Source organism: Prionailurus bengalensis, chromosome D1, assembly GCF_016509475.1.
Source record: "Prionailurus bengalensis isolate Pbe53 chromosome D1, Fcat_Pben_1.1_paternal_pri, whole genome shotgun sequence".
NCBI lineage: Eukaryota > Metazoa > Chordata > Mammalia > Carnivora > Felidae > Prionailurus > Prionailurus bengalensis.
This window is the reverse complement of record NC_057346.1, coordinates 99,999,339-100,025,708: the sequence shown is the minus strand read 5'-3', so window position 1 is coordinate 100,025,708 and position 26,370 is coordinate 99,999,339. Positions and strand designations below refer to the sequence as shown.

The following is a 26,370-nucleotide window of genomic DNA, read 5'->3' as shown; positions in this document are numbered from 1 at the left end:
GCTAGAAGCAGAAATGTAAAACAAGGTGGTTGGTGCCATGCCTCTCCCCTAAAACACTTGCTGCCTCCTTATCTCTCTTCTTCCTTCCTTGCTTCCCTCATTCCCTGCTTTTCCTCTCTCCCACCCTGCTCCCAGGTCAGTAATTTCACAGAGGATAAGAATATCCATAGACTTGCTTCTTAAGAATGACAGGGATAGTATAGGTACTTCTCCAGGGGGCTGCTGAATTCATTGGTTCTTGAGTAGGCATAATAAATATCAGTAATTCATGATCACTGACTCTGAGGAGCTCTCCATCAATGGGGAGGTAAGGCACACATTTGAGAGTGTTTTTAGTGATATGTAGAGTAAATGCCACACCTAGATGACGTGGGGTCCTTGGCATATCACACTGAGAGTCTTGTTCCCAGGTGACTTTTTTGTGCAGTGGTTACTTCTAAGGACAACATGCATGCTGGAAATACGTGAGGAAGTTGAGGATGGAAGAACATTGTTGTTCATTTCCTCTGACACAATAAAAGTTTATAATGATGTTTTCCTTATTCACCAATATATACCACATTTCACATAGTGTCTGGCCTGTATAACTGTATAAGTGCCCAGGATTTATTAGAGGAAAGAATAAGTCAGTGCAACATTCCGGTTACATGATGTCCACAGCATCTTCAACATGGCCTGGTAATTTGCTGTGCTCTAGAAGTGCTTCTCAGACTGGTGAAGAACCATGTCCTAAGCCTGTCACGACCTGACTTCTAAAAGACAATAAAAACAGTCAAGTAGGAAGACAAGATAATAAAGTGTAAGCTTGCATTTTGTATCATAAAGTTACCTAGTTCAGCTTCTATAAAAGTTTCTAAAGGGTGGGGCACCTGGGTGGCTCAGTGGGTTAAGTGGCCGACTCTTGACTTCAGCTCAGGTCATGATCTCACAGTCCATGAGTTCGAGCCCTGCATCGGGCTCTGCACTGACAGTGAGGGACCTGCTTGGGATTCTTTCTTTCCTCTCTGCCCCTTCCCTGCTTGCTGTCTCTCTACAAATGGGGGTCTGGGGGAGGGAGTTTCTAAAGGGTTAAATTTGAAGATTTTCCCTGGTCCTTGGCACTTTGAATAGCACTGGTCCAGAAGATTCTTCTGGCTAATGAATTGGTATATACAGAGGGAAAGGGTGGTTCATGGAGTAGGTGGATGTGAAGAAATGGAGAAGGATTTGGAGAGTAAAGAGAGAAAGGGAGGGTATTCATCTAGAATGCTGAGTCTCCACTGAACTTTTAAATAAACCGTAATTCATATATGTTGATTATTGATGATTCTTTTGCACTAAACAGTGATGTAGAAAATTTAGAAATGGCACACAAATACAGAAGGAACGGACAGAGTGTTTGCCTCCAATATAATTACAAATCAGTAAACCCCTGCCTCTTTTCAAAAGTAGTGTCAACATTCTTATCAAAACATATTCTGAGCACCATTTGGGGGTTCTGTGTTAACCCTTTAACCCTCCCTAGGATGGAAATATTAAAGACCAGCAACATTTTAATAAAATGATATTAAAACTGGTAATTAAACTTGTTAGAGGCAGGTTGTTGGGAGCGACAGCCATTGTTTCGTTAGTCATAGAGTTTTGGGTTTTTTTGTTTGTTTTTTTTTTTTAATCATAGCGTGGTTTGTTAGAACATTGGGATTACCTTCTAAAAGCAACTACGTTTCATCTATATAAATATATATATAAATGTTTATCTTTGAGAGAGAGTGTGAGCTAGGGGGAGAGGAAGATAAAGAATCTAAAGCTGGCTCCAGGCCCTGAGCTGTCGGCACAGAGCCAGACATGGGGCTCGAACCCATGAACTGCAAGATCATGACCTGAGCCAAAGTCAGATGCTTAACCGACTGAGCCCCATTATATTTTTACAACAACCTGAATTTAGTAATTCAAAACTAAAGGAAAACCAATAAAATAATGCATTTCAAAACACTTGGGGTAGATTGATCTGGTGACAAATAATCACAGGAGATAACAGCTGCTCTTTGTGAGCCCTCTTTGTGCACAGTGTTCATTTTTATCAGGATTAGTTGCTTAAATTAAAGGGGGAATTGTTGAGAACAAGAAATTCCTCCCATCCCACACATCTGAGGACTTACTTTGAACCAGGTGCTATGCCAGGTGTGACTGTAAGAATGAATAGCAAACAAAACAGTTTCTGCCTTCAAGGAACTCTCAGTCTAATTGGGAGAGCTAGATATAGGCAGATTATGCTAAAAGGTGGTAAATACTATAATGAAGGGGGAAATTTAGTACTGTTTGAGTCCTGACGAAACAGACTAAATTTACCTGATAGAACAAGGGGAAACCTTTCCAGACATAGTAGCAAGAGTTGGTCTATATGCCATTTGCCTTACAGCTTTTGATATTTAGTACTAGATTCAGCCAAGGCAATATGTAAATAGTTCCTGTGGGTGTTCAGTTAAAAGTAGGAATTAAAATACAGAGGTTAAACCACCTTCATAGATCCAGCATTCTCAAGTATCTTCAAATATTGTTCAGAAGATAGCACTGGTAGAAAAACTGTTGTTTTTCCTTTAAAGGAAACTAGTGTTTTATTTAGGGTTGATATTAGGACGTGGCAAATTTGTTGTTGTTTTTTTTAAACATTTATTTATTATTGAGAGACAGAGCAAGAGTAAGGGAAGGGCCAAGAGACAGGGGGACACAGAATCGGAAGCAGGCTCCAGGCTCTGAGCTGTCAGCACAGAGCCAGTCGCGGGGCTCAAACTCACAAACTGAGAGATCATGACCTGAGCTGAAGTCAGACGCTTAACCGATGGAACCACCCAGGCGCCCCGAGGACGTGGCAAATTTGAATATGATGAAGTGATTTCTGGATTAAGCATGCACTAACAGAAAAGTTAGCCATGCTGGCTGTTTGGAACTTAAGGTGTTAATGGTTGTGATAAATGCTAAGATACAGTCTTGAGCTACAGTGGTAGGAGGAGGACTTTGATTCATTCTGAGTGGAAACATTTGTGGTCCAGGAATCCCTCTAGGTTCTTGGCAGTGGGAGGGTTAAAATGAAGGTATTAAAGCAGGAGTGTTACAAGTTTGATGTGATAGGATTGCGAGAGTTTGTGGATGTTGTAATGGTTTACTTGGTAAGGGAATTAACTGGTACAGTCTTAGAGAACTAGTAGTAAGTTGGATAACTCAGAAACAAAAAACCCTAGGATGGTGTTGTCATTGTCTATATAACAATCATTTGTGAAAGTTTAAAAGGCGAAGCTTTGTTTTGGTCTTGGAAGCATGACTTAAGAGCACTGGGTCGAGGACTGAGACAGCAACATTCAAAGGCTGACATTCTTTCTGTTCTGTTCTTAGCTTAGGCCTTGGAAATCAAGTGCTTTGTTCTAACATCTGCTGAAAAAAGATTTGTCACCTGTCATTGTATACGTGGGGAGTCCTGCATCTTACCCACTAATCAACAGTCCATTGTGATTTTTATGCACATTTTTAAGAGTTTTGTTAACTGTGTTTCAAAACCACTAAAACTTGCTTTAGGAAGTTTGCCTCTTAGGTTCTTACAAGAATTCTCAGGCTAGACAAGGATTGAGTGACATTTGATTACTTAGTTCAAACCCAGAATGCCCTAATCAGAATGGTGACTTCAGTTTGGGATCTAATGGAAAGCATGGCCATGGCTAAGGGGAAGACCAGAGAACTCTGGTAAATTGAATGACTATAGTGAAAAGAAGTAGAATTCTTTCTCCCGACTTTTTTAGGAAGTAGTTGAGATCTCTAAAGAAAAGAAACATCTCCCTGGAAAGCACCATGAATGCATAATAGAAGCTATATTTTGTTTTATGCAGCTCAAAGAAAATGAACGGCACCCTGGACCACCCAGACCAACCGGATCTTGATGCTATCAAGATGTTTGTGGGCCAGGTTCCAAGAACCTGGTCTGAGAAGGACTTGAGGGAACTCTTTGAACAGTATGGTGCTGTCTATGAAATCAATGTCCTAAGGGATAGGAGCCAAAACCCTCCTCAGAGCAAAGGTAAGGGCTTTGGGTTGGTGTTTTGTTTGTTGTTGTTGTTTATTCTAATTTTATTTATTTTGAGAGAGCATGTGCAGGGGAAGGGCAGAGAGAGAGAGGATCCCAAGCAGGCTGCATGCTGTCGGTTCAGAGTCTGACGCAGGGCTTGATCCCACAAACTGTGAGATCATGACCTGAGCCGAAATCAAGAGTCAGATGCTTAACTGATCGAGCCACCCAGGCACCCCAGGACTTGGGATTTTATATCTAATTTCTGTCATGTGCTTGCTGTCTCTCATTGCCGGAATGTTCCTGTGGTCGCATCCAAAGGGGCTTTCCTTTTAGAATAGTTACATCTTCCAGCCCAAACACATTTAATGGCTTAAAAATAAAAAGTTAAGTTGATATCATGAGGATAACTTGTAAATTGGATCGTAGATGGTTCTTTGTGAGAGCTCTAAATTTAAGAGACAAACTCATGTGAGAGTCTATCTCTGTCTCACTCTCTCTCTTTTAATGTTTATTTTTGAGAGAGAGAGAGAGAGAGAGCAGGGGAGGGGCAGAGAGGGAGACAGGACCTGAAGTAGGCTTTGCATTGTCAGTGCAGAGCCCAATGTGGGGTTCGAATTCAATGAACTGCTAGATCGTGACCTGAGCCGAAGTCAGGTGCTTAGCCAGCTGAGCCACCCAGGCGCCCCTCTCTTTTTTAAAATGTGAATGTCTCTTGATCTTAGGGATGCAATGGCAAAAATAAAGTTGAAGTAAACTAACTACATAAGGTTTTCTTTGGTGTTTTGGCTAGAATAAGCTGAAAGGAAGGCACTATCTACACTGTACCTATGAATTTCTGTTAGTGTTTGCAGAGTCTTCATAGGAAGGCTTAGCAACCAGGAAGGACCTGTTTTTAGGTAACCTGTTTGTTGTAGCCTACAAATGAATGGAAGAAAGACTGCATTGCTTCCAGAAATACCTAGCAGAGTAGAAGCTTTATGGGAGCAATGGTAGAAGAGGCACTAGCTTTGCCCTATACATGCACATACAATATTCTTTTCCAAATGACCGATGTTAGAATAATTTTCTGTGGAAGCTGTTCTACAGTGCAGATGTGAGCAAGCAGGATTGTTAGGTTTGAAGCCAGCTTAAGAGCAGAGGATCAAGAAGCAGATAAATTATTTTCTCTCTGTGTATAGTTAACCAAAAATATGAAGTATTATAGTTCCTTTATATTAACGACTGGCAGTAGAACATGCAGTACTTTAAAATCTTAATTGCAGGGTGATTTTGAAAGGAATCTATGTGGTGGTATCTCATGGAACGATGAGCCCATATTTATAAGACACACCTCTCCCCTCCTATCCCTAATAAAGATACAAATCACAAAATCTACAAATCTCCTTAGTGTCATGTGCTGTTAGAATCTTAATTATATTTGATGAGGACCAAGGGTCCAAAAAAGGTATTAAGAGTTTCTTGCTCTTTAGTCATTTTATAATTTAATAAATGGTTATTATGTTTGATGTGTATGGTAGAAATTGACTATAAGGATTGATTTATTCTGAGAAAGAATGAGTTCCTGGTAGACTACAAGCTGTGAGTGCAAGGCCCCTTTTTTATTTGTTCTGAGTGTCTTGCCCAGCACACTCCCCGGTGCTCCAGGTAGGGTACGTCAAATGGCATGGTACTGTGACCTTTGCAAGGGAAGTTATTTTTCCCAGAGAAGTTTATAGGAGCAGCTAAAGAATTTTAGTAGAACTAGAAGACTATAACAATATAGAAAATGAATAGAAAGTAGTGTAGGGTGTTTTTCTGCTTCTTTCCCTCCCCCCCCTTTCTCTCTTTGGGGGGAGGGATGCTAATTTTAATATACCCAGTCTTCTCTTTGAAGTTCCAGTATGTCTGTGGAGGAGGGAGTACTCTAGGAATTACCTGCTTTCAAAGGACTGGTTTGATTTTGTGAAATCTTGTTTATTACAGGGTGCTGTTTTGTTACATTTTACACCCGTAAAGCTGCATTAGAGGCGCAGAATGCTCTTCACAACATGAAGGTCCTACCAGGGGTAAGAAAGCTCCTACTAGGAAGTGGAACTGTGGTGGTTTTAACACATGGAACATACTTATAGGTGTCAGGCCCACACTGAAAGCCATCTTGGGGAAAAAGTAACTGCCACAGAAATTGATGTAAAGGAGGACATAAAGGGAATATTTCAAAGAACATAGGCTGAAGGTCATGTAGTTCTCTCTTAACCAGAAGAATTTTAACCTCTTGATTCATACTCTATTTTGATACTTTGGGAAAAAATTATCTTGAGGCAGACGTGAGTATAGAGAGAACTCTTAAGGCTCTGGTTTTGGTATTTCCTTTAGAGTCCTCACTTATCTTTCTGAATGCCTTCAGTGTGTACAGTGATAGTATCTGTGTGTTTTCCTTTTTAGATGCATCATCCTATACAGATGAAACCTGCCGACAGTGAGAAGAACAATGGTAAGCAAGTGTGTAAAAGCCTTCTCCTTAGAAGGTTTCTGCCAGTTTAGTGTTCATTCTGATGGTATCTGGTTGTGTTTGCTTTAAGTAATCTTTTTATTATTATTATTATTATTTTTTTTTATTATTTTTATTATTATTATTGAAGTCTAAGTGACATAAAACATTCGTTTCAGGTGTGCAACCATAATGATTCAGTATTTGTATATATTAAAATGATCACCCAGAGTAAGTCTAGTTAGTATCTGTCACCAGATATAGTAACAAAAAAAGTTTTGATGTGAGAATACAAGCTGGTGCAGCCACTCTGGAAAACAGTATGGAGCTTCCTCAAAAAACTAAAACTAGAACTACCCTACGACCCAGCAATTGCACTACTAGGTGTTTATCCAAGGGATACAGGTATGCTGTTTCAAAGGGGCACATGCACCCCCATGTTTATAGCAGCATTATCAATAATAGTCTAAGTATGGAAAGAGCCCAAATGTCCATCAATGGATGCGGTGTATATATATATGTGTGTATATATATATAACCAAGGCACCACAGGACTTGGGATTTTATATCTAATTTCTGTCATGTGCTTGTTGTACATAGACACACACACACACACACACACACACACACACACACAAACATACAGTGGAGTATTCCTTGGCAATCAAAAAGAATGAAATATTGGCCATTTGCAACTACGTGGATGGAACTGGAGGGTATTATGCTAAGTGAAATTAGAGAAAGACAAATATATGACTTCACTCATATGAGGACTTTAAGAGACAAGACAGATGAACATAAGGGAAGGGAAGCAAAAATAATATAAAAACGGGGAGGGGGACAAAACATAAGATACTCTTAAATATGGAGAACAAACAGAGGGTTGCTGGAGGGGTTGTGGGAGGGGGGATGGGCTAAATGGGTAAGGGGCACTAAGGAATCTACTGAAATCATTGTTGCACTATATGCTAACTAATTTGGATGTAAATTTAAAAAAAAAATTAAAAAAGTTTTGATGAGAATTTTTAAGGTCTGCTTTCTAAGCAGCTTTCAAATGTGCATTACATTACTATTAACTGTAGTCACCAGGCTAAATTATTTTATAATGGGAAGTTTGTACCTTTTGATCCTTTAAAAAATTTTTTCAAGTCTTGTTACTTATTTTTGAGAGAGAGAGAAAAACTGAGCGTGAGGGGGAGGGTCAGAGAGAGAGAAGGAGACACAGAATCTGAAGCAGGCTCCAGGCTGCCTGCTGTCAGCACAGAGCCCAACACTGGGCTTGAACCCATGAACCAGGAGATTGTGACCCGAGCCGAAGTTGGACACTTGACTGACTGAGCCACCCAGGTGCCCCACCTGTGGATCCTTTTAACCTTTTTTGCCCACTCCCTTACGCCCAACCTCCAACCACCAATTTGGTTTCTGTATCTTTGAACTTAGGGAGTTTTTTGTTTGTTTTTAAGATTTTATGTAAGTGAGATCATACAGTATCTTTCTCTGTTTGACTTATTTCACTTAACATACAGTCTTCAAGGTCCATCCATGCCGCCACAAATGGCAAGATTCCATTCTTTTTTATGGCTGAATAATATCCAGGGTGTGTGTCTGTGTGTGTGTGTGTGTGTGTGTGTGTGTGTGTGTGTGTGTGTGTATCCCACATTTTCTTTATCTGCTCATCTGTTGATAGACACTTAGGTTGTTTCCATGTCTTGACTATTGTAAATAATGCTGCAGTGAACATGGGTGTGCAGCTATTTTTCTTTTTAGGCTTTATTTATTTATTTAAAAAAAAATTTTTTTTTAACGTGTATTTTCAGAGCATGAGTGGGGAGGGGCAGAGAGGAGGGAGTCAGATTCTGAAGCAGGTTCCAGGCTCTGAGCTGTCAGCACAGAGCTCGACGCGGGGCTTGAACTCATGAACCTCGAGATCAGGACCTGAGCTGAAGTCGGACGCTTAACCAAGTCACCCAGGCGGCCCATTAGGCTTTATTTTTAAATAATCTCTACACCCATTGTAGGGCTCAAACTCACAATGCCAAGATCAAGAGTCGCATGCTCCACCGACTTAGCCAGCCAGGTGCCCGGAGTATGCAGCTTTCTGAGTTTGTGTTTTTGTTTTCTTCAGATAAATACCCAGAAGTGGAATTACTGGCTTATATGGTAGCTCTGTTTTTAAATTTTTGAGGAACCATGTTGGTTTTTACATTGGCTGCAGTCAGTTTACATTCCCACCAGCAATGCACCAAGGGCTCTCTTTTTCACATCCTCACCAACTCGTTATTTCTTGTCTTTTTGATTATAGCCATTCTAACAAGTGGGAGGGGATACTTCATTGTTGCTTTGATTGGCATTTTCTTGATGATTGGTGATGTTGAGCATCTTTTCATGTACCTGATGGCCATTTGCTGCATGTCTTGTTTGGAAAAATACCTGTTCAGATCCTCTGCCCGTTTTTTTTAACTGGGTGCTGTGTTTTGTTTTTCCTGAGTTGTAGGTGTTATTTATATATTGGATATTAACCCTTTATCAGATACATGATTTGCAAATATTTTTCCCATTCAGTAGGTTGCCTTTGCATTTTGTTGATGATTTTCTTTGCTCTGTAGAAGCTTTTTAGTTTGATGTAGTCCCACTTGTTTATTTGTTTTTGTTGCCTTTGTTTTGGGAGTCAGATCCAAAAAATCATCTTTAAGTTTGGTTTTATGGAGCTTACTGTCTATGTTTTCTTCTCGGAGTTTTATGGTTTCAGGTCATACGTTTAAGTCTAATCCACTTTGAGTTAATTTTTGTGTATGGTATAAGATTGTAGTCCATTGCACTAAGTAATCTGTCATCTAAATTGTCTGGGTTTTTTTTTTTTTTCTTTAAAATAAATATGGTAAATAAATGAGATGGAGAGAGTTGATACGTAAATAGTACAAGAACATTTTAGAGTAAACTGGAATGTCTCTGATGAATATAATTTCCTACGACAAGAGTGGGGGAAGGGGAGATGGACAAGTAGGAAGGAGAACTTAGTCCTCAAGAGAATAATCAGAAAAGGAAAGTGGACATTTACACTCACCAAAAGGTGTGTTCTGTTTCTCTTGTCATATCAATTAAATGTGAAAAACTTGTCCTTCTTTGGTGTAGTAGAACTGCTAGTAAGAGCAAACATCACTAAGTGCTAGGCAAGATGCTGAGTGCTTTGCATTTAATACCTACAGCTACCTTTAAGAGAAACACGGTTAGCCCTGTTAATCAGAAGTGACAGGCACAGAATGGTTAAGTAACTTTCACAGGATCGCAAATTACTGTATTTTATCTAAATGTTTCCAATTTAAAGGTTCAGTTGATTATAAGATGAGTTGCTAAATGATGAAAAAATGTGTATCTTAGAATCCAAGTAATATGATATAAAGGCATAGAGCCAGGATCCAAACATAGATGGTCTGACTCCAGGGTCTGTGCCATACTACGTCTTGTAGTAATGATGTTCAAGCCTTTTGTGTTTTACTCTCTTAGCAGTGGAAGACAGGAAGCTGTTTATTGGTATGATTTCCAAGAAGTGCACTGAAAATGACATCCGAGTCATGTTCTCTTCATTTGGACAGATTGAAGAATGCCGGATATTACGGGGACCTGATGGCCTGAGCCGAGGTGGGTACATTTTTAGCCTTTAAAGATACTGGTCTTAAATTTAGAGTCTCTTTTAGTTAGACCAGTGGAAACCAGGGATCACTAGCTAACATGACCCTGTGATGATGGAGTGGCTGGGCTTGATATTGTAAATGTAGGTTCTGTCTACCAACTGATTCCTTTAGAATTGTCCCATCCCCCTAAGGAGTCTGCATTCTGCACTTCAATGTCATGTGTTAAAATTTTCTCTTTTTGTGCTTGGACAGGTCCTTAATGGAAACACTTTCTTATCCAGAGGAACTAGAGGATTAGGATTTCTCTCCTTTATCCCTTTATCAAGCACTTTCTTTCTTGTTGTACTTCCCTACTTTTTCACTGAAGCACTAGTCACTGTTACAATGTATCTGTCTCCTTTACTAGATCTCTAACCCCTGAAGGCCGGAACCATGACTGTTATTGCTAGCATAGTACTTGGCACATAGTAGGTGCTCAGTAAATGTCAATCGGATATTTGATAAGCAAATGAATGAATGAGTTATTGACACTTCTCTTACCAGGTTGTGCATTTGTGACTTTTACAACAAGAGCCATGGCACAGACGGCTATCAAGGCAATGCACCAAGCACAGACCATGGAGGTAGGGAACAGATGAATGAAAGGGAAAAGTTCCTTAGCCTGAGAGTGCTAGGACAGTTGGCCATTAAAGTTCTGCAGCATCTGACTGCCCTAAAGGTTAAGCAGGCTAAGCATCTTAAAGTGAAAAAAATGATTGCTTTTTAAAAAATTAACATATTAGAAGTTGCCCTTTTAAATTTGCTTTTTGCCATTTGTGTCTGTCAGGAAGAGAGTCATGTGGCAGTGAATGAAATTAGAATGCATCTTGTGTGTCACTACAAAGGAGGATTTTTCCTTCGTGTAGAAGGAGGACTTTCACCCTTTGGCTTTGGTGTTTTCATAGGGCTGCTCATCTCCCATGGTGGTAAAATTTGCTGATACGCAGAAGGACAAAGAACAGAAGAGAATGGCCCAGCAGCTCCAGCAGCAGATGCAGCAAATCAGCGCAGCATCTGTGTGGGGAAACCTTGCTGGTCTAAATACTCTTGGACCCCAGTATTTAGCAGTGAGTCTTTGTGGTTTGCTTTCTGCAGACTGTGCAAGCTCCCAGCTGTTTTCTTCTTGTGCCATCCCTAGCTAATAGACACAATGGCATTTACGACTTTAACATATCAAAATTTTACGTAAAACTTTAGGCAATGCAATATTCTTTTAAGTTATGTTAGTGTATCTCTCTGTCTCTCTCTCTCTCTCTCTCGGTCTTATAAACACAACTTTGGTTATAATTTGAGACTTCCATTACTATTAAAGTGAAATCCTGATTTCCTGATACAAAGATTTAGAAATATCTCCAGTGTCCCTGTCACTTCATTTTTTTAAAAAGAAAATCCTAAGAGAATCTTAACTACCAAATATCTCCATATTTCTTTCTCCCAGATGTAGAGAACATAATTAAATGCTTATTGAGTCTTTCCTGAAGAGTATGGTAAATGTTTCTTTCCACTGAGAGAGCAAGATACTGGCACAGACATTATTAAATGAGTATTACAGGTGTATATTTGAGTTCCCTACATTATAGATGGATAGCCTTTAACTCTTTCCATCTTGTTCTTGAGTTTGACTTATGTAGTCCAAAGGCTCTAATTTGGTGTTTAGATTTACTAGATCTACAAATATGTTACAGGGGATTATCACTGCTTTAAAATCTTAAAAGAATAGCAGTACGAAATACTTAAAACTATCTCATCTGTGAAGCTGTCAATGAAGGAAAATCAGTGGTGAAACCAATAGATTCGTATGGATAGTCCCAAAAATATACACATAAGAATAATTACATACTTTTACTCTAAAAGTATGTAATTTAAACATTTAAATTTTAAAACATCCTTTAAAACATTGTCCTATACAGAAACAAGAAAGGCAATGATTTCTGTCTCCCAGTATTGAGTTTTGGCTAATTTGCTGCCTCCTGGTCTTCATATTTCTAAAATGTTAGAAGAAATCCCAGTTTTCCAGCTAGTATTTCTCTGAAGTCAAAAAGTATAGATGGTTGGTATATCTCATCAGATTAAGTTGTTTCTTAGTACTAGAACATTGCTTGTAAGTTCAGGAAATTCAGATAGATTTTATTTTAGTCTTCTGCCAAAATGATAATGCGTTTAAAATGATCTCCGTTATGTGCATTCGCCTTTCTTAGAGAGTTTTGGAGCTCTTTTTTAGGGTAGAGTCTCCTTTTTATTGCCATCACCACATCCAGCAGCACATGATGGTATTTGTTGAGAGCTGCGGTCTTTTTGTTTCCATTAGACATGATCCCTGCCCTCAGAACTGTTCTCATTTAGGGAGGAAACGAAGGTGCCAAGTATAGAATGCACAGCCCATCAGTTGGGGTTGAGCACATTGCCCAGGTTATTTAAGAAGACAAAAATGAGGACATGTGGTATATAAATGATAGTACATTAATATTAATTATGAGGTTCTTTCTGGAATAGGTGGACTTGAACCTCTAGTCTGTTTAGACTAGAGCAGTGGTTCTTAATCTTTGTGGGGTTTGGACCCCATTGAGAAGCTGATAAAAATTGTGTGTATATACATTTTCTCATTCTATATCTGGAGGTTTGAGAACCTAAAACCTATATGGACTTAAAGGGATTCATGATGACTGAGGAACCAGATCGGGTGTTGATGGAAATGGGCAACAGGTTGAATAAAGGATTCAGAAACGAGGATACCAGTTGTACATGAGGAAAAGTGATTGGCTTTGAATGGAGCAAAGGTTTTCAGCCGGTTTGTTAGTCAAAGGTTGCTGTTTGCAAAGATAGTAAGATCATGGAGATCCATAAGCTCATGGACAACCTCTTGTTGTATTTGTTAGGGGGCAGCAATTGAAAGAATATACGCTGAACTGATCATGATCAGTCCGTTCGTCAGTCATTTGGTCATCCGTAACAGTGAAGACCAGTTTGTGGGGGAGGAGATAAACGGGGCCGTATGGATATATAGCATCAAAAGATTGGTCTTTTCATGTTCCGTTGTCGCCACTAAAGAATGACTCCAAGAAATACCCTGAAATGGTTTAGATTTGATATTTAAAATAATAGTAGTGTGAAGTAGAAATTGAGTGCCTAGGTGGGAACAATCTGCAAAATAAGATGTGTGCGGAGTGAACTAAGAACTTGGGAGTGAGGAACTAGACGTGGCAGTCCTCCATCTGCAGACTCTCATTGCAGTGGATTGCATAGCTGAGCTTGGTTCTCTGCTCGACTTCTGTCCTCTGCTGTGCTGCCTTTCTGTTGCCCAGGGACTTGAGCTTGGTCAGTACTCAGTGACTGTAAATGTCTTCTGGGCCAGGGCTTTAGCTGTGTCGTATTGTCCTGTGCTGTCATAAGCCTCATGTTTCTGTTGTGTTGGCTTGGGTTCTTGTCTTCAACTCTTCTCTCTGGGGGCCTCTGCACTCTCGCTTTGCTGTGCTGTAGAGTTATCCCAGATGCAGAACCAGCCCTCACTCTCACTCTTGTTCTGTTTTTTGGTGTAATGTCTAGCTTTATTTGCAGCTCCTTCAGCAGACTGCCTCCTCTGGGAACCTCAACACCCTGAGCAGCCTCCACCCAATGGGAGGTAAGTGTTACGCTGCTGTGGAGGAGCAGCAGCCACCAGGCCACCAGACCCAGCTAACAACAGTCTGAGAGTTTTGCACCGTTTGTACAGAAAACAAATGTTTTCCCGCTCATTACATAAACCCAACGCAAGATGCACATCCCAGAACTCAACCGCCTTGTCTCTAGAAGGTGGCTCTGTTAGTTGCTGATGCAAGATTGCTTTGGGGTTGTCTGATACTCCCACCCCTTTAAGTCTCTATTGAGGAGGAAGATGGAAAAAGAGGTGTTAGCATGTGTGGGCTATCTGAGGCCGTTTTGATAAGGAGAAGATTGCAGGAACTCTTTATTTCCACAATAACGTGACTTTTCCAGTGAATCTGTAAAGTCTAAGAAGAAATCCATGCAAATGACTTACCCAGAAACTGCTGAAATCTAGGCAGTTAATTTACCTCTGTGTCTTATACGTGTTAATTTCTTAGGTGAATTACCTTTTGTTGCTGTTAACATGCATAGAAAACTTAATTGACAAATATCCGAGTTGATGACAAAATGGGGCTCCACAGACAAAAGTAGGGCCATCAGACAAGTTAGTGGAGGTAGGGAGTGGAGCAGTCCCAGGGCCTCTGCCCCTAACCCTTCTGCAGTGGGTGAAGGCCCAGCAAGTGTATTTGAGAAAGGGGTAGTCTTAGGTGAACTGCATTTTAGTGTGTGAGAAATTTTGATAGTGGTTCACTTTGTCTTAGGGACCTGGAGTTTGGTACGTTTTTCGAAAGTTGCTAAGTTTTTGGAAATCTCTGTTGTAGTTTCGTTTTTTATTCTTCCTAACTCTCCCTGCAAACCACTTCCCATCTGCTTTTCCATGGTCCAATAAATGGTTTGCAACACACTGTCGGTGCAGTTCAGATTTCTTGTTCCTTTTAACTGTTGCTTGGATTCTACTTGGAGGTGTTCCCCCCCCCCCCCCCCCGCATTGTTTTTCTCTCTCTTCTTTCTGATGAGTAATCTGCTATTAAAGTGGTGGTTTTTCCTTAGTCTTTCTCCTATTGCTGTTCTCACATGTATTCCCCTCCTGTCATTCCTCCTTTGGCCACCTGAATCCTGCTGCATTTTCTGCCTGTCCACCTCCGCTGGAAAGAGCAAATCCCCCATAAAGTGAGAGCGAGGGGCTCAGATGCAGTCCTGCTCTGTGCCATAGGTTTTGTCATTTGTTGTTCTCTTGGACACCTGGTGTGATGGTAGACCACAGACCTAACCCTCTCCTGGTTTCCTAATTGCCAGTGCCTGTTGTGAATGTTCACTTGGGATGTCATGCTGTTGGATTAGATATCTCTTCTCTGAGGAAATGATGTCAAGTTTCTTAATGAATTGAGTGATATCTTTTTTGGAGCCTTGTAGTATTACTTGTAAGGTTTATCTAGAAGAGGTCCTTTTGGTACCAGCCTTCGCCAGTGTGTGCGGTCATTGCTGGAGTGGTTACGAGGAACCTTTATCTGCTGGCTGATCTCTTGCTTTGGATGTTGCAGGGTTAAATGCAATGCAGTTACAGAATTTGGCTGCCCTAGCTGCTGCAGCTAGTGCAGCTCAGAACACACCAAGTGGTACCAATGCTCTCACTACATCCAGCAGCCCCCTCAGCGTACTCACCAGTTCAGGTAAGCGTGTCACCGGAACCCAGTGTGCCTTGTGCAGAATCCTAAGAGAGGGGTCTGTCATTCTGGAGAGTGGTTAACATCCCTTTCCAAAGGGGTCAAGATTATGAACAGTTAATTTTCAAATGTCATCTTGTGACTTAAGAGAAATCTCACAGTTTTGAGTTTGTTGTAACTGTCATTTGACTCTGTGTCCCACAGTGACAGTTACCAGAATCAGTAACTGAAAACCTCTTTATGAAGAGAATACTTGAGTAGTATTACTCTTGTGCTTTGGTTCCTGTTGACATGAGGAGCACGTGTTGGCTCAAGTTTAACACTTGGGTTTCTGGTCACAGGGTCCTCACCGAGCTCCAGCAGCAGCAGCTCTGTCAACCCCATCGCCTCCCTTGGAGCCCTGCAGACATTAGCTGGAGCAACGGCAGGCCTCAACGTCAGCTCTTTGGCAGGTGAGAGACAGCCCCTGGATGCCATCAGGCCATTCTTTGTTCAGGTAGCACATCTTAGGGTCCCCAGTGGAATGAACAAGGTGGCCCGGTGAAGTTAGGAATAATGGTGGGATTTCAAGTCAGACCTGAGTTAAATCCCACCTCTGCTCCTTAACTAGCTATAACCTTATACCCCCTTTCTAAGGTCATTTTCTCATCTGTGAAGTGGGAGTAGAATACTTTGAGGGCTGTGAAGTAAATGAAAACATAGGTAAAGTGCTGAGCTCATGGCTTAGTACAGTGTCAGGCACATAGAATTTGCTGCTATTTTGATGATAGGGTTTACCCACATCTTGTCGTAAACCACACACACCCCTTTTAGTCTCCAAATATGGGATGCTTATTTTGCCACATTCCAGCTTTGTGAGAAAGTAGCAGAAAGCCAGAGAGAAAATGGAGCAGGTCATGTGTAAGTGTTGTCATGTCTCACACAGGTAGGAAGAATGTAATGGGGAGAGCCACACCTGCGTGTGGCATTTTTTAATGTTCCCATTGGCAGTAAGGCCTGGTGAGTGTCCTGAGACCTGACCAGTCAGGGAGAAGCTGAGAGAGAGATAAAAGGGAAAACCTTGGAGTCGTGTTTGGCGTCAGTCAAGTCTTCCCAATATGTTAATCCTGCTCTTCCCCACAACCAAGGGATGGCTGCTTTAAATGGTGGCCTGGGCAGCAGTGGCCTTTCCAACGGCACCGGGAGCACCATGGAGGCCCTGACGCAGGCCTATTCGGGAATCCAGCAATATGCTGCCGCGGCACTCCCTACTCTGTACAACCAGAACCTGTTGACACAGCAGAGTATCGGTGCTGCTGGAAGCCAGAAGGAAGGTGAGTGCGGAAGGACGACGAGGGGGTCGCTCTCCCCACAGGTGGAGCTGAAGGCAGGGCAGAGGCCAGGAGGATCGTTGAGGTGGTCAGATCAGTGCTTTTCTTTGGCAGTGTCAAGGGTAGACTGAGAAGTTCTGTGCTGAGAAGTGTGCTCTGCTTTGGGACTGTTCTCTGGATGTGGCTTACATGAGAACCTGTATTTGCCCTCCTGTAATCTGGCTGCAGGTTTTAGATGAAGAAGCATACTGACCTTACCGTGTGACAGTATTTTGACAATCTGTCTTTGTTAGGAAGTCATCTTTGTGGATTATAAATTTCTCAGAGGATATCTTCTGTCAAGGTGTCCCTTTTAAGCTCTCTTACTTGGCATTTTCCTCATTTTCTGATCTGTGCTTTTCCTAATTAACGAGGCACTGAAGGTGACGGGACAGAAAATTATGGCCCGTGGGTTGATGGATTGGGAAGTGTGTGCTGTGGCATAAATGGGATTAAATTCAGGAGAGACTTTTCTAGGCAGAAAGAGGCGTGAAGGTGGTTTGTATCAATAGAAAGTCCTGCTGACACCTCTGTGCTCATACTTGACTGGATTTCTGCAGCCCAAAGCTGGCAAGGTTTAAGCACTGATGTGGGGAAAAGACACATAGCCTCTCTCGCCATGGCAGCAAGGACTCCTGGTACGGTGCATCCTCACCTGCTCTGAATCAAGATGCTTCTGTACCTAGGATATGGTAGTGGAGGAACTGGAAGAACTATGGAGATGGACAGAATAAAGCAGGAAAAACATGAGGTGTTCCATATGGTGCTCTGAAGACTGATGAATGGGAAAGAGGGATGGGGAGCACCAGAGGCACAGCATTTTGTGTAGAATGGTCAGAGAAGGTCTCTCACTTGCTGTTTAATCAGAGACCTGAGGAAGTAAGCTAGCAATGCATACATCTAGAGGAGGAAGGGTAATGCGGGCAGAGGAACACCTCTGTTTCATCAGTGCAAAGGCCCTGATGCAGTAGTGTTCTGTAATGTGTTTGGTGACAGCAGGGAGGCTGGGTGGCTGGAGAATGGCTAGACTGCAGTTATAATAAGTTGCCTTTGGTTAGAAAGTCATTGAGTGTAAATGGTTGGAAGAAGAAAGCACATTCTGGTTTTGAGCTCAGAGTTAATCATAGATACCTTTTTCTTTTTAAATGTTACTTTTTTTAAATTATTTTTTATGTTTTTGAAAGAGAAAGAGACAGAACATGAGCAGAGGGGTGGCACAGAGAGAGAAATTAGAAATACAGAATCTGAAGCAGGCTTCAGACTCTGAGCTGTCAGCACAGAGCCTGACGCAGGCTCAAACCCACAAGCTGTGAGATCATGACCTGAGCCGAAGTTGGACACCTAAGAGGGAGAGAGAGTGTGCACATGTGGGAAAAGGGCGGACAAAGAGGGGGACAGAGAATCCGAAGAGGGCTCTGTGCTGACAGCTGAGAGCCTGATGCGGCGCTCCAACTCATGAACCGTGAGATCATGACCGGAATGGAAGTCAGATGCCTAACTGACTGAGCTACCCAGGTGCTCCAGTCATAGGCACTTTTTAAAATGTAATTTCTTTTTATTGAGGTATACTATACATGTGGTAAAATTCACCCTTTGGGAAGCATACAGCTCTGTGAGCTTTGATGAATGCATACAGTCATGTAACCACCTTTACAGATGGAGAATGTTTCCATTGCTCCCCCCACCCCCGCAATTCCCTCATGTCCCTTAGTCATTCCCGGCCCCCACCTCCTGCCTCACAACTGCCAATCTCTCTTTGCTGTCCTGATACTTTCTAGCACAGTTTGGAAACCTGTTATGTTTATAATCTCTCTCTACTTCTTTTTCTGTGTTTCTGTACAAGTCTTTAGTCTCCAGTTTTATTGCACCACACGCAAGTCTGCCTAGTTTATTGTCTCAGCACTTGCTCCTCCCACAAGGTCAAATCCTAACACGCCTTAGTGGGAAGGAGTCTGTTTCAGTGATTGCCCTTTAGTTCCTGTTTCGTATTTGGAGAATCTGTAGTTCTCCAAATGAATTTGTGTGTTGGGACACAGACTGTTTTAATGCAGGTAGAAATGAGAAGCAGTGGGGGGTAAGTTTGACACTGATACTGAAGGCCTTTTTTTTTTCTCTTCTAAATGTGTATTTTTGAGAAAGAGGAAATGCGAGTAAGAGTGGGAGAGGGGCAGAGAAAGGGAGAGAGAGATTTCTAGGCAGGCTCTGTGCTGATAGCGGATCCCATGACCCTGGGATCATGACCTGAGCAAAAACCAAGAGTCGGACCCTCAGCCAACTGAGCCACCCAGGGGCCCCAACACTGATGCCTTTTCGATCACTGGGTATTTTGAAGGTCCAGAGGGAGCCAACCTGTTCATCTACCACCTGCCCCAGGAGTTTGGAGATCAGGACCTGCTGCAGATGTTTATGCCCTTTGGGAATGTCGTGTCTGCCAAGGTTTTCATAGACAAGCAGACAAACCTGAGCAAGTGTTTTGGTATGTTGGCTTCTCTTTCGGTGTCGGGAGGGTTAAGTGCCTTTACCACTGAGAACAAAAAGGGTCTGAAAGCAGGAAGAGCAGGGTTTGAATTGGGTTACCATTTAACTCAACCTTGGGCAGATCAATTTTTTTATTGCTGTTTATGGATGATGGATTTCTACCCATACTGTTGCTCCGGAAGTAAAAATAATGTATGGAAATAGTTGGTCAGAAAACTTAAAAGTGCCATGTAGAAGTCAAGTGGTACTGTCGGGAATCTAATTTGTTTCATGTGATACAATTTCCAGAATTCTTGTCCCTGCTGAGAAATTTGGGATTTGAGACTATGCTCATAAGATATCTCTTGGCTCATCATGTCCCTCACCCAGGTTTCTGCTTGGATACACAGGTTTTGTAAGTTACGACAATCCTGTTTCGGCTCAAGCTGCCATCCAGTCCATGAACGGCTTTCAGATTGGAATGAAGCGGCTTAAAGTGCAGCTCAAACGTTCGAAGAATGACAGCAAGCCCTACTGAGCGTGCTCCCCTCTGAGACTGGAGTGAGAGGGTCTTCTGGTAAGTGGGGGAGGAGCACCCTTAATGATTCGAAGCCCTAAGGCTGTGTGTTGACAGCCCTGGACCCTGATCCCTGCCACTCTCGCAGGCACAGCTTGCCCCGAAGACTCGGCTACTGCCTTCTGTGGGAGTTTCGCTTCGTACAGAGGACGAGTTTGTGCTTTGGTTTCCAGTGTTTTACTTTGGAGTTTAGGTGCCATATCCTGAGTTTTTTTCTTTATTTAAAGTTTGCTGTGTTTGTAACCAGTGTGTGTTGAGAAGGACCAACATCAAACCGCCCTGGGGGGAGGAGGGGGAATGGAGAAGCATTAAAAAAGATCAGACCTTTCCCCACACTACCCCAAGAGAGGACTGAGTGAAACCAAAAATTGACCCCAGAATCTCCCTGAGTGCGAGAGTGGGTGAAATGAGAACTGGTGCCCAAGAGCCTTTGGGGGGGGGGGGGAGGGCAGAGGCGAGGCTGGCTTTGGAGGTGAGGACAGTGACCCACATCCATTGGCCCCAGGAGCCAGAGGCTGAAGTGCCTCCATAGCTATCTTCTGGGGAGTTATTGAGTTCTTGCCACCTGTTTTTCAGATTCTTGTGCAGAATTTCTGCTGCTCTTTCCCAAGAAGGGGAAGACAGTTCTGTGGAAATAAAGCATTTGTTAAATTAGCTTGACATAGGCAACATGCAGGGAGACATCACCCATTACCGGCTTTTCCAGCCACCCATTGGTGTTGGATTGGCTCCGGCTGGCTGATGGCTGTTAAGGAGAAGCAGCCAGTCAAAAAGATCGTTTTTAGTTTATTTCAACACCATATTGTTAGACCACGGCCCATTTCTAATAGGTCCCTTTAAACAAGGTCTCTAGGCAAGACACTGTCTGGTTTCCTTCCTTGTAGTTGACCACAGCAGAGTGTCACTTCCATCCCAAGCCACAGTTTTCTCATGAGGGTAGATCTAAGAAGAGCTTACAGTATCTAGCTTGAAGGGGGCACCTCTCCTGAGCAGAGTGATCAAAAGCCATTGAATTGGGGCGGGGGGGAGCCTTCTTCTTGGTGTACCTGAATCAGAAGGCACCTTTAAGCCAGAGTGCTGCATTTGTCAGCGGCCAGCACTTATCCGTAAAAGGATGAGAAATCTTTGCTTGCCTCTGTGGTTGAGGGATCCCAGATGTGGTATTCCTGCCCTCCCTCCGCCGCCCCCCCAAGACAGGCCCCTCTTCTAACCACTCCAGCCCCTTCTGCTCTTGGGGACAGAGGAGACAACAGGACGTTTACAGCCTCCATATGGATTTAGTGTTCATTTACCTCAGTATTACCATGTTCATTTTTGTCCTCATGCTTACAGTTAGCTCCCTGCTGCCTCCCACAGGCATCACTGCGGCTCTTGCCTGTGACCCACACAGCCTTTGGGCCCTTCCTCTGCTCCAAGAAATGCTGTGGGGCTGGAGAGCCAGAAAGGACGCGCTGTTGGGAATGTGCACCTGGGCAGAGGTAGCCCTGTTGGGATATGACTCTTAGCCAAGGCCAGGGACAGGGTCCCTGGGATCTTAAGCCTCACAAACATCGGTCCTGACCCCTAACAGCAGAGATGAGATTAAAGGGGTTGCCTTGGTATTAAGTCAGATGGGGACTCTCTCCTTGTCATGCTGTCCCTTTGGGTCACAGACAGGGATTGACCGTCTTGCTGTTGTACAGATAGTTTGGTGGTGTTGGATTATCCCATTGAAGCAGGGACAGCTGTTCCCTTCTCATAGTGATAACTTGGGTCTGTTGTCCTCTAAGAAACGTGAAACATACTTCTTAAGCTGAACCACGTAAACTTGAATTCCGTGCACTGGGAGAAATGTGTCCTGTGTTTCAAGGATAAAACTGTTCCAAAGGCTTCCAGGGTCATGATGGGATTTTTTAAATAAATGCAAAAAAATAAAAATAAAAAAGAAAAAAGAAAAAAAGAAAAAAATGCTAGGTTGGGGAGGCGCTGTTCTGAATCCCAACCGGCTGGAACCAAGAATGTCGTTTCTATTTTTATAGAAGTTTTATACAGCTCCGGGGTGGAGAATATTTATTACCTAAATTATATCTCTGGAAAAGGCCAGGATTTTGTAGAATCCAGAATGTGATTGTTGTACACACAGGGTGCTGTGTATGATTGAAACTACTGACTCTCTGTGGCCCGTTTGCAGCCCAGCTAATAATCTGCCAGAGGGGAAGGAGTTAATGCTGTGAATTGGCGGAGGAGAGAGCTGTGCTCCCCAGGGTGCTGCCGGTGCTGTGATAGCTGACCTTCTGTTCTGTCTTCCTCCTTGGCCATTATGGGGTTTTCCAAAGCCCAGAACTCCACTCCCTCCCTACTTTCTCTCCCATCCCCCTCCTCCCCCATTTCACAATTATTTGTCCGTGGATTTGTCCTGGGCTCCCGGACCTTCTGAAATGCCTTTTTGAATAATATGAAAGGCAAAGGTGCAGTCAGCCCACCTTTGATAGCAGACCCAGAGGTTTCATACCTGCTTGTGAGTTCTCTTTTCTAAAAGGAGCATGTGCCACAGCAGGGCCCTGGGCTGCCACAGCGGCCAGCTGGTGAGACCAGGCACTTCTCTCTGTTCTCCTCTCTCCTGCCCAGCGAGTGAGCACAGTAGCACTGCCCTTGAGCACAGTTCTCTCCCCAGGCCAAAGATGGTTTGTGAAGAAGAAGCTGCTCCCCTATAAGTCTCACGGTGTGGAAGGGTTCAGTTCGGAGAGTGGAGACTAGCAGTCGAGTCTTAAGCAATCCTTTTCTGTTGTGTGGGGGTTTCACTTACATAAATGTGTTTTCTGCTATAGTTTTGTTTCTTACTTGGGTTTTATCATGAAATTGATTTGCCTTGAATGCAGCCAGACACTGTCTCCTGGGTCCCACATGAGTGGCCAGGGCCTGTGTGGAAACTAAAAGCTTGGATTTCTGGAAACAAAAGGCCATCCCTGTAGAATTGAGGAGAAATCCTGGCCCTCTCCCCTAGAGAGTTCCCCCACCCCAGCCATGGTCTTCTATTTTCTCCTGGGTTTGAGGAGTGGGGAGGCTGCACCTCTGCTCCACCAGAGAGACCTTACCTTCTTCCTGGGACGAGTTGGGGCGCCTCGGGAAATCCAAGCCTTAGGTTCCCTTCTGTCTCTGGCAGTTGGATGTTTTCTTGGTGTCCTCCATGTCCTTTTTGACTTTTCCCTGTGTCCATTGTTAGCATGTGCAAAAGTTCCCTGTCATTACCCAGCCCCCGCCCCGCCCGCCTCCTCATTTCAGGGCTGTACACAGTGAGTGTTCCTTTTCTCTCTCTCTCTGTTTGGATGTATTGCTCTGTGTAACTCAGTGGGTCTCCCTCTTTCTGGTTTGTTTTTTTTTCTAGATTCCTGCCGTTTGTTCATCGTTGTGCCTAAAGCATGTCGATGTGGCGTCAAGTACATCGTCCAAATCCCTGTCTCTTCAGCTTCTCTGATGCTTGAACTCTCACCTTTGACCTTGTGTTGACCTTTGATGCTGACGTGTATTTTTATTATGTTTGTTTCTTTCTTTGTTATTTCTTTTTTTCTTTTCCTTTTTTTTTCTTTTGTGCTGCCAAATTGGTTTTGCTAGAACGACTGCTGAAGGGGAAATATTTAAACTTGCATTTGAATATAAAAAAATCTATTTTTCTAGAACTTCATAAGATAACCACTTGATTTTGTGATTCCAATTCTTTGTAACTGTCTTCAGAGCAGCCCTACTAGCACATACCGCGTGGTGTTTGTATTTCTGTGAACACACAGCCAGTCCGTTTCTAGGCTTTGTTTCTCTGTGTGCTTAGTTTTAAAGACAACTTTGAAGTAAACAATGAAATAAAAGATGTCACTAAAACCTTTGAGGCTCCTGAGCACATTTTGCTGATATAGTTTGTGGGGCTTGAGGAGACCGCATGTGTTCTTTTTGTTTTTCTGAGTTCTCAACTGCAGAAAACACCTGAACCCCTTTCCTTTTTGACCGCAGGCTGCAATTTGGGCCCCAGCCAGCCCTTTTTCTTTTTCTTTTGTGGTTCTTCCCTGTAGTGACCCTGCAGGGAGCCTTCAAATCCCTCTGGCCCCTTCCCCTCAGCCCTGCTGTGCCCGCCTCCATGCTTGTTCCTACAGTCTCCACAGCAAAATGTGATGCTTTGATTTTTTTTTGTTTTTGTATTGTTTTTGTGTTTTTTTGTTTTGAATTTTTTCCTTTCCTACTAAGATTATGCCCAGAAAAAACAAGTTTTGCATGTTTCCTGCTGTTTCTTCACACCTTCGTATATATCACCTTCACCTCTCTGTTTTCTATAGTTTGTGCAAAAACTGACCGATTTAAAAGGGTTTCAAAGAAGCTGTTTTAAATTGTTGTGGGGTTGATTATTTTTTTCAAGATTGTATTGTTTTATTTTGAAGTGGCAACTTTCTCCTCTATTGCCCTTAGAGCGTTTGCCTGTGCACTTAGACTGTCACCTCATGTGGCCTCCAGGCCTCAGCATTGGGGGGGTGGGGGGGGGACGGCGGAAGCTGGCTGCTCTGCTCAGAGATGGGTGGGGAGGGGGCCTGGACAGGCACGAGGAGCAGAGATAGAACCCAGAAGGTGGCCGCGGGTGGGCAAGAGGTTCAGCGCATTAGGGGTAGTGAGTGTCCCTCAGCCCCGAAGAAGGAGGGTGCTCTTAACCACTCGGAGGAGGCCATCCATGCACTAAGCGGCAATATACCTGCCAGCGCTTTTCCTAGGTGACAAGCACAATACTACAGTCTTCACACTGTTTACAGCCCTGGGCACCAACTACCCCACACTGGCTCTTCACCACAGCTCTGCTCTTGCTTAGCTTAGTGGGGTGGGGGTGAGGGCAGGGATTTGTTGTTTTTGTTTTTGTTTTTGTTTTTGTTTTAATTGGGTGAAGAGCCAAATAGCTACTGTCCCTGGGTGCCAGGCAAGCCAGTTCCTTGGTTCCCTGAGGGGAACTTGCTCTCCTCTCTTGTGGCACCATCCAGCCTCAGGGTCTTAGGGACTTGAGTAAGAATGTGAATGGCAGAGGGAGAGGCCAGAGGAGACTAGAGGTCACGGGATGGATCTGTGGAGGTAAGAGGTTGCAGAGGGAGGAGTTTGTGATAGATTCCACCCAGACCTAAGCTGCTGGCGGGTGGGAGAGCTGGGAAGTAGGATTGTCCAGGGAATGGTGAAGAGGGGTAGCCGAGGGACGGGGGGGGGGGGGGGGGGGGGGGGGAGGGGGGGGGAAGGTAGAAGCACTGTTAGCGTCATCCATGCAGGGGTTGATGAAGGAAGGGGTCCTGGCAGAGTTTCTTCTGTGGGACCCGGCGGGTTGCCTAGTATTATGCTTGAGGCCACTCTTACTAGGAGGAAAGGGCGGCCAAATGGAGGCCCAGTGTATGGTAGGCTGCTTAATTTCCTGGAAGGGGTGATTGGATGGAAAGAGGCCAGGAACCCCAGCCTGAGCGAGACTGCCGTGCACCCCACAGTCTGACTGCACAGAGCCGCCTCTGTTGGCAGAAGGCGCCGAGGCTCCCCTTCCTGTGTATTCAGAATCCGTGTTTGCCAATACATTTTGCTTTCAATTCCAAGAGGAGCTCTGGGAAAACCTGTGGATAAAACCAAATGCCAAACGTTGGACGTTGTTTCCTTTTCCTTTTCTCTCTCTGATTGTTTTAATTGTTCTGTGGTGGTTTTAATGGATTTGAGACCCTGGAGCGGCAGCTGCCTTTCTGATTTCCAGCTGCTTTTTGTGAATAATTTAAAAAGAAAAAAAAAAAAGAAACTTTACATTTTGGAGACAAACCTGTGTGAGTTTTTTATTGGTACAAACGTTGTATTTAACACTAGGGGTTTTGTACAGTTTTTTGCCTTTTCTACTAGAAAACAATGTAAAGTGATTTCACAATGTGAAGAGAAAAAAAATTGCCACTATGACCAAACGCACAGTCTGTTCTGCAGCAACAACGGGATTCAATCAACTCAAAGTCGTGATTCAGCCGTAGAAATGCTTTTCCTTTACCTTGTTTGAGCTTTCCTTTCTTTCCTGTTTTGATTTGCAAAAGAAAATGTCTTTTCTGTGTGAACTTGTGTTGTACTATGTAGAAAATTATGGATTTTACTTTAATGGTTTAAAAAAAAAAAAAAGGGCAAGAAGAGCCTTTGTCGCTTTTCTGACCTGATCACAGAGTTTGTGTAGTGGATTAAAAAAGAAAAAAAAAATTGTTACAAGTTTGGAGCAAGGGAGTATGTGTTTAAAAGGAATCTCCTTCCTTTTTTTGTGTGTTTTTCCTTTTGTCCCAACGGGGAACCTAAATCTGTTTTAATTGCACAGACACACGGACAAAAAGTCATTTTGTATCTGCCAAGTGTGGTACCTTCCTTTGTTTATTTGCTATTAAACTGTTTGAGAAGAATTGACGTTGTCTTCAGAGTTATTATTGATTGTTGGGGTGGTCAGTGGGGTCCTTGGGGCTGGTGGGGATGGTGACGTTCCTGAAGAATGGGTGGGTACCCCGATAAGGTTTTGTTTTGATGTGCCTGTTTCATGGAACTGAACTCACCAAAGGCTCCTGAAAGAAC

General features: G+C 43.1%; 1 protein-coding gene across 14 annotated transcripts in view; it reads left to right on the top strand.

Moving 5' to 3' along the window:
* The window catches only part of CELF1 (CUGBP Elav-like family member 1), a 76,022-nt gene extending 49,818 nt beyond the window's left edge, over positions 1 to 26,204 (top strand). For 6 of the 14 annotated variants that reach the window (XM_043582482.1, XM_043582490.1, XM_043582492.1 and 3 more), the window contains 12 exons: positions 3,858 to 4,045; positions 5,999 to 6,081; positions 6,458 to 6,506; positions 10,008 to 10,142; positions 10,679 to 10,758; positions 11,080 to 11,241; positions 13,718 to 13,793; positions 15,298 to 15,426; positions 15,762 to 15,872; positions 16,548 to 16,733; positions 19,102 to 19,245; positions 19,637 to 26,204. In XM_043582482.1, coding sequence (XP_043438417.1) covers positions 3,858 to 4,045; positions 5,999 to 6,081; positions 6,458 to 6,506; positions 10,008 to 10,142; positions 10,679 to 10,758; positions 11,080 to 11,241; positions 13,718 to 13,793; positions 15,298 to 15,426; positions 15,762 to 15,872; positions 16,548 to 16,733; positions 19,102 to 19,245; positions 19,637 to 19,764 — 1,471 coding nt within the window. In that variant the 3' untranslated portion in view covers positions 19,765 to 26,204. The remainder of the gene's footprint in view (positions 1 to 3,857; positions 4,046 to 5,998; positions 6,082 to 6,457; positions 6,507 to 10,007; positions 10,143 to 10,678; positions 10,759 to 11,079; positions 11,242 to 13,717; positions 13,794 to 15,297; positions 15,427 to 15,761; positions 15,873 to 16,547; positions 16,734 to 19,101; positions 19,246 to 19,636) is intronic. The other 8 variants (XM_043582481.1, XM_043582489.1, XM_043582487.1 and 5 more) reach the window with 5 other exon arrangements.
* Positions 26,205 to 26,370: the final 166 nt, after the last annotated feature.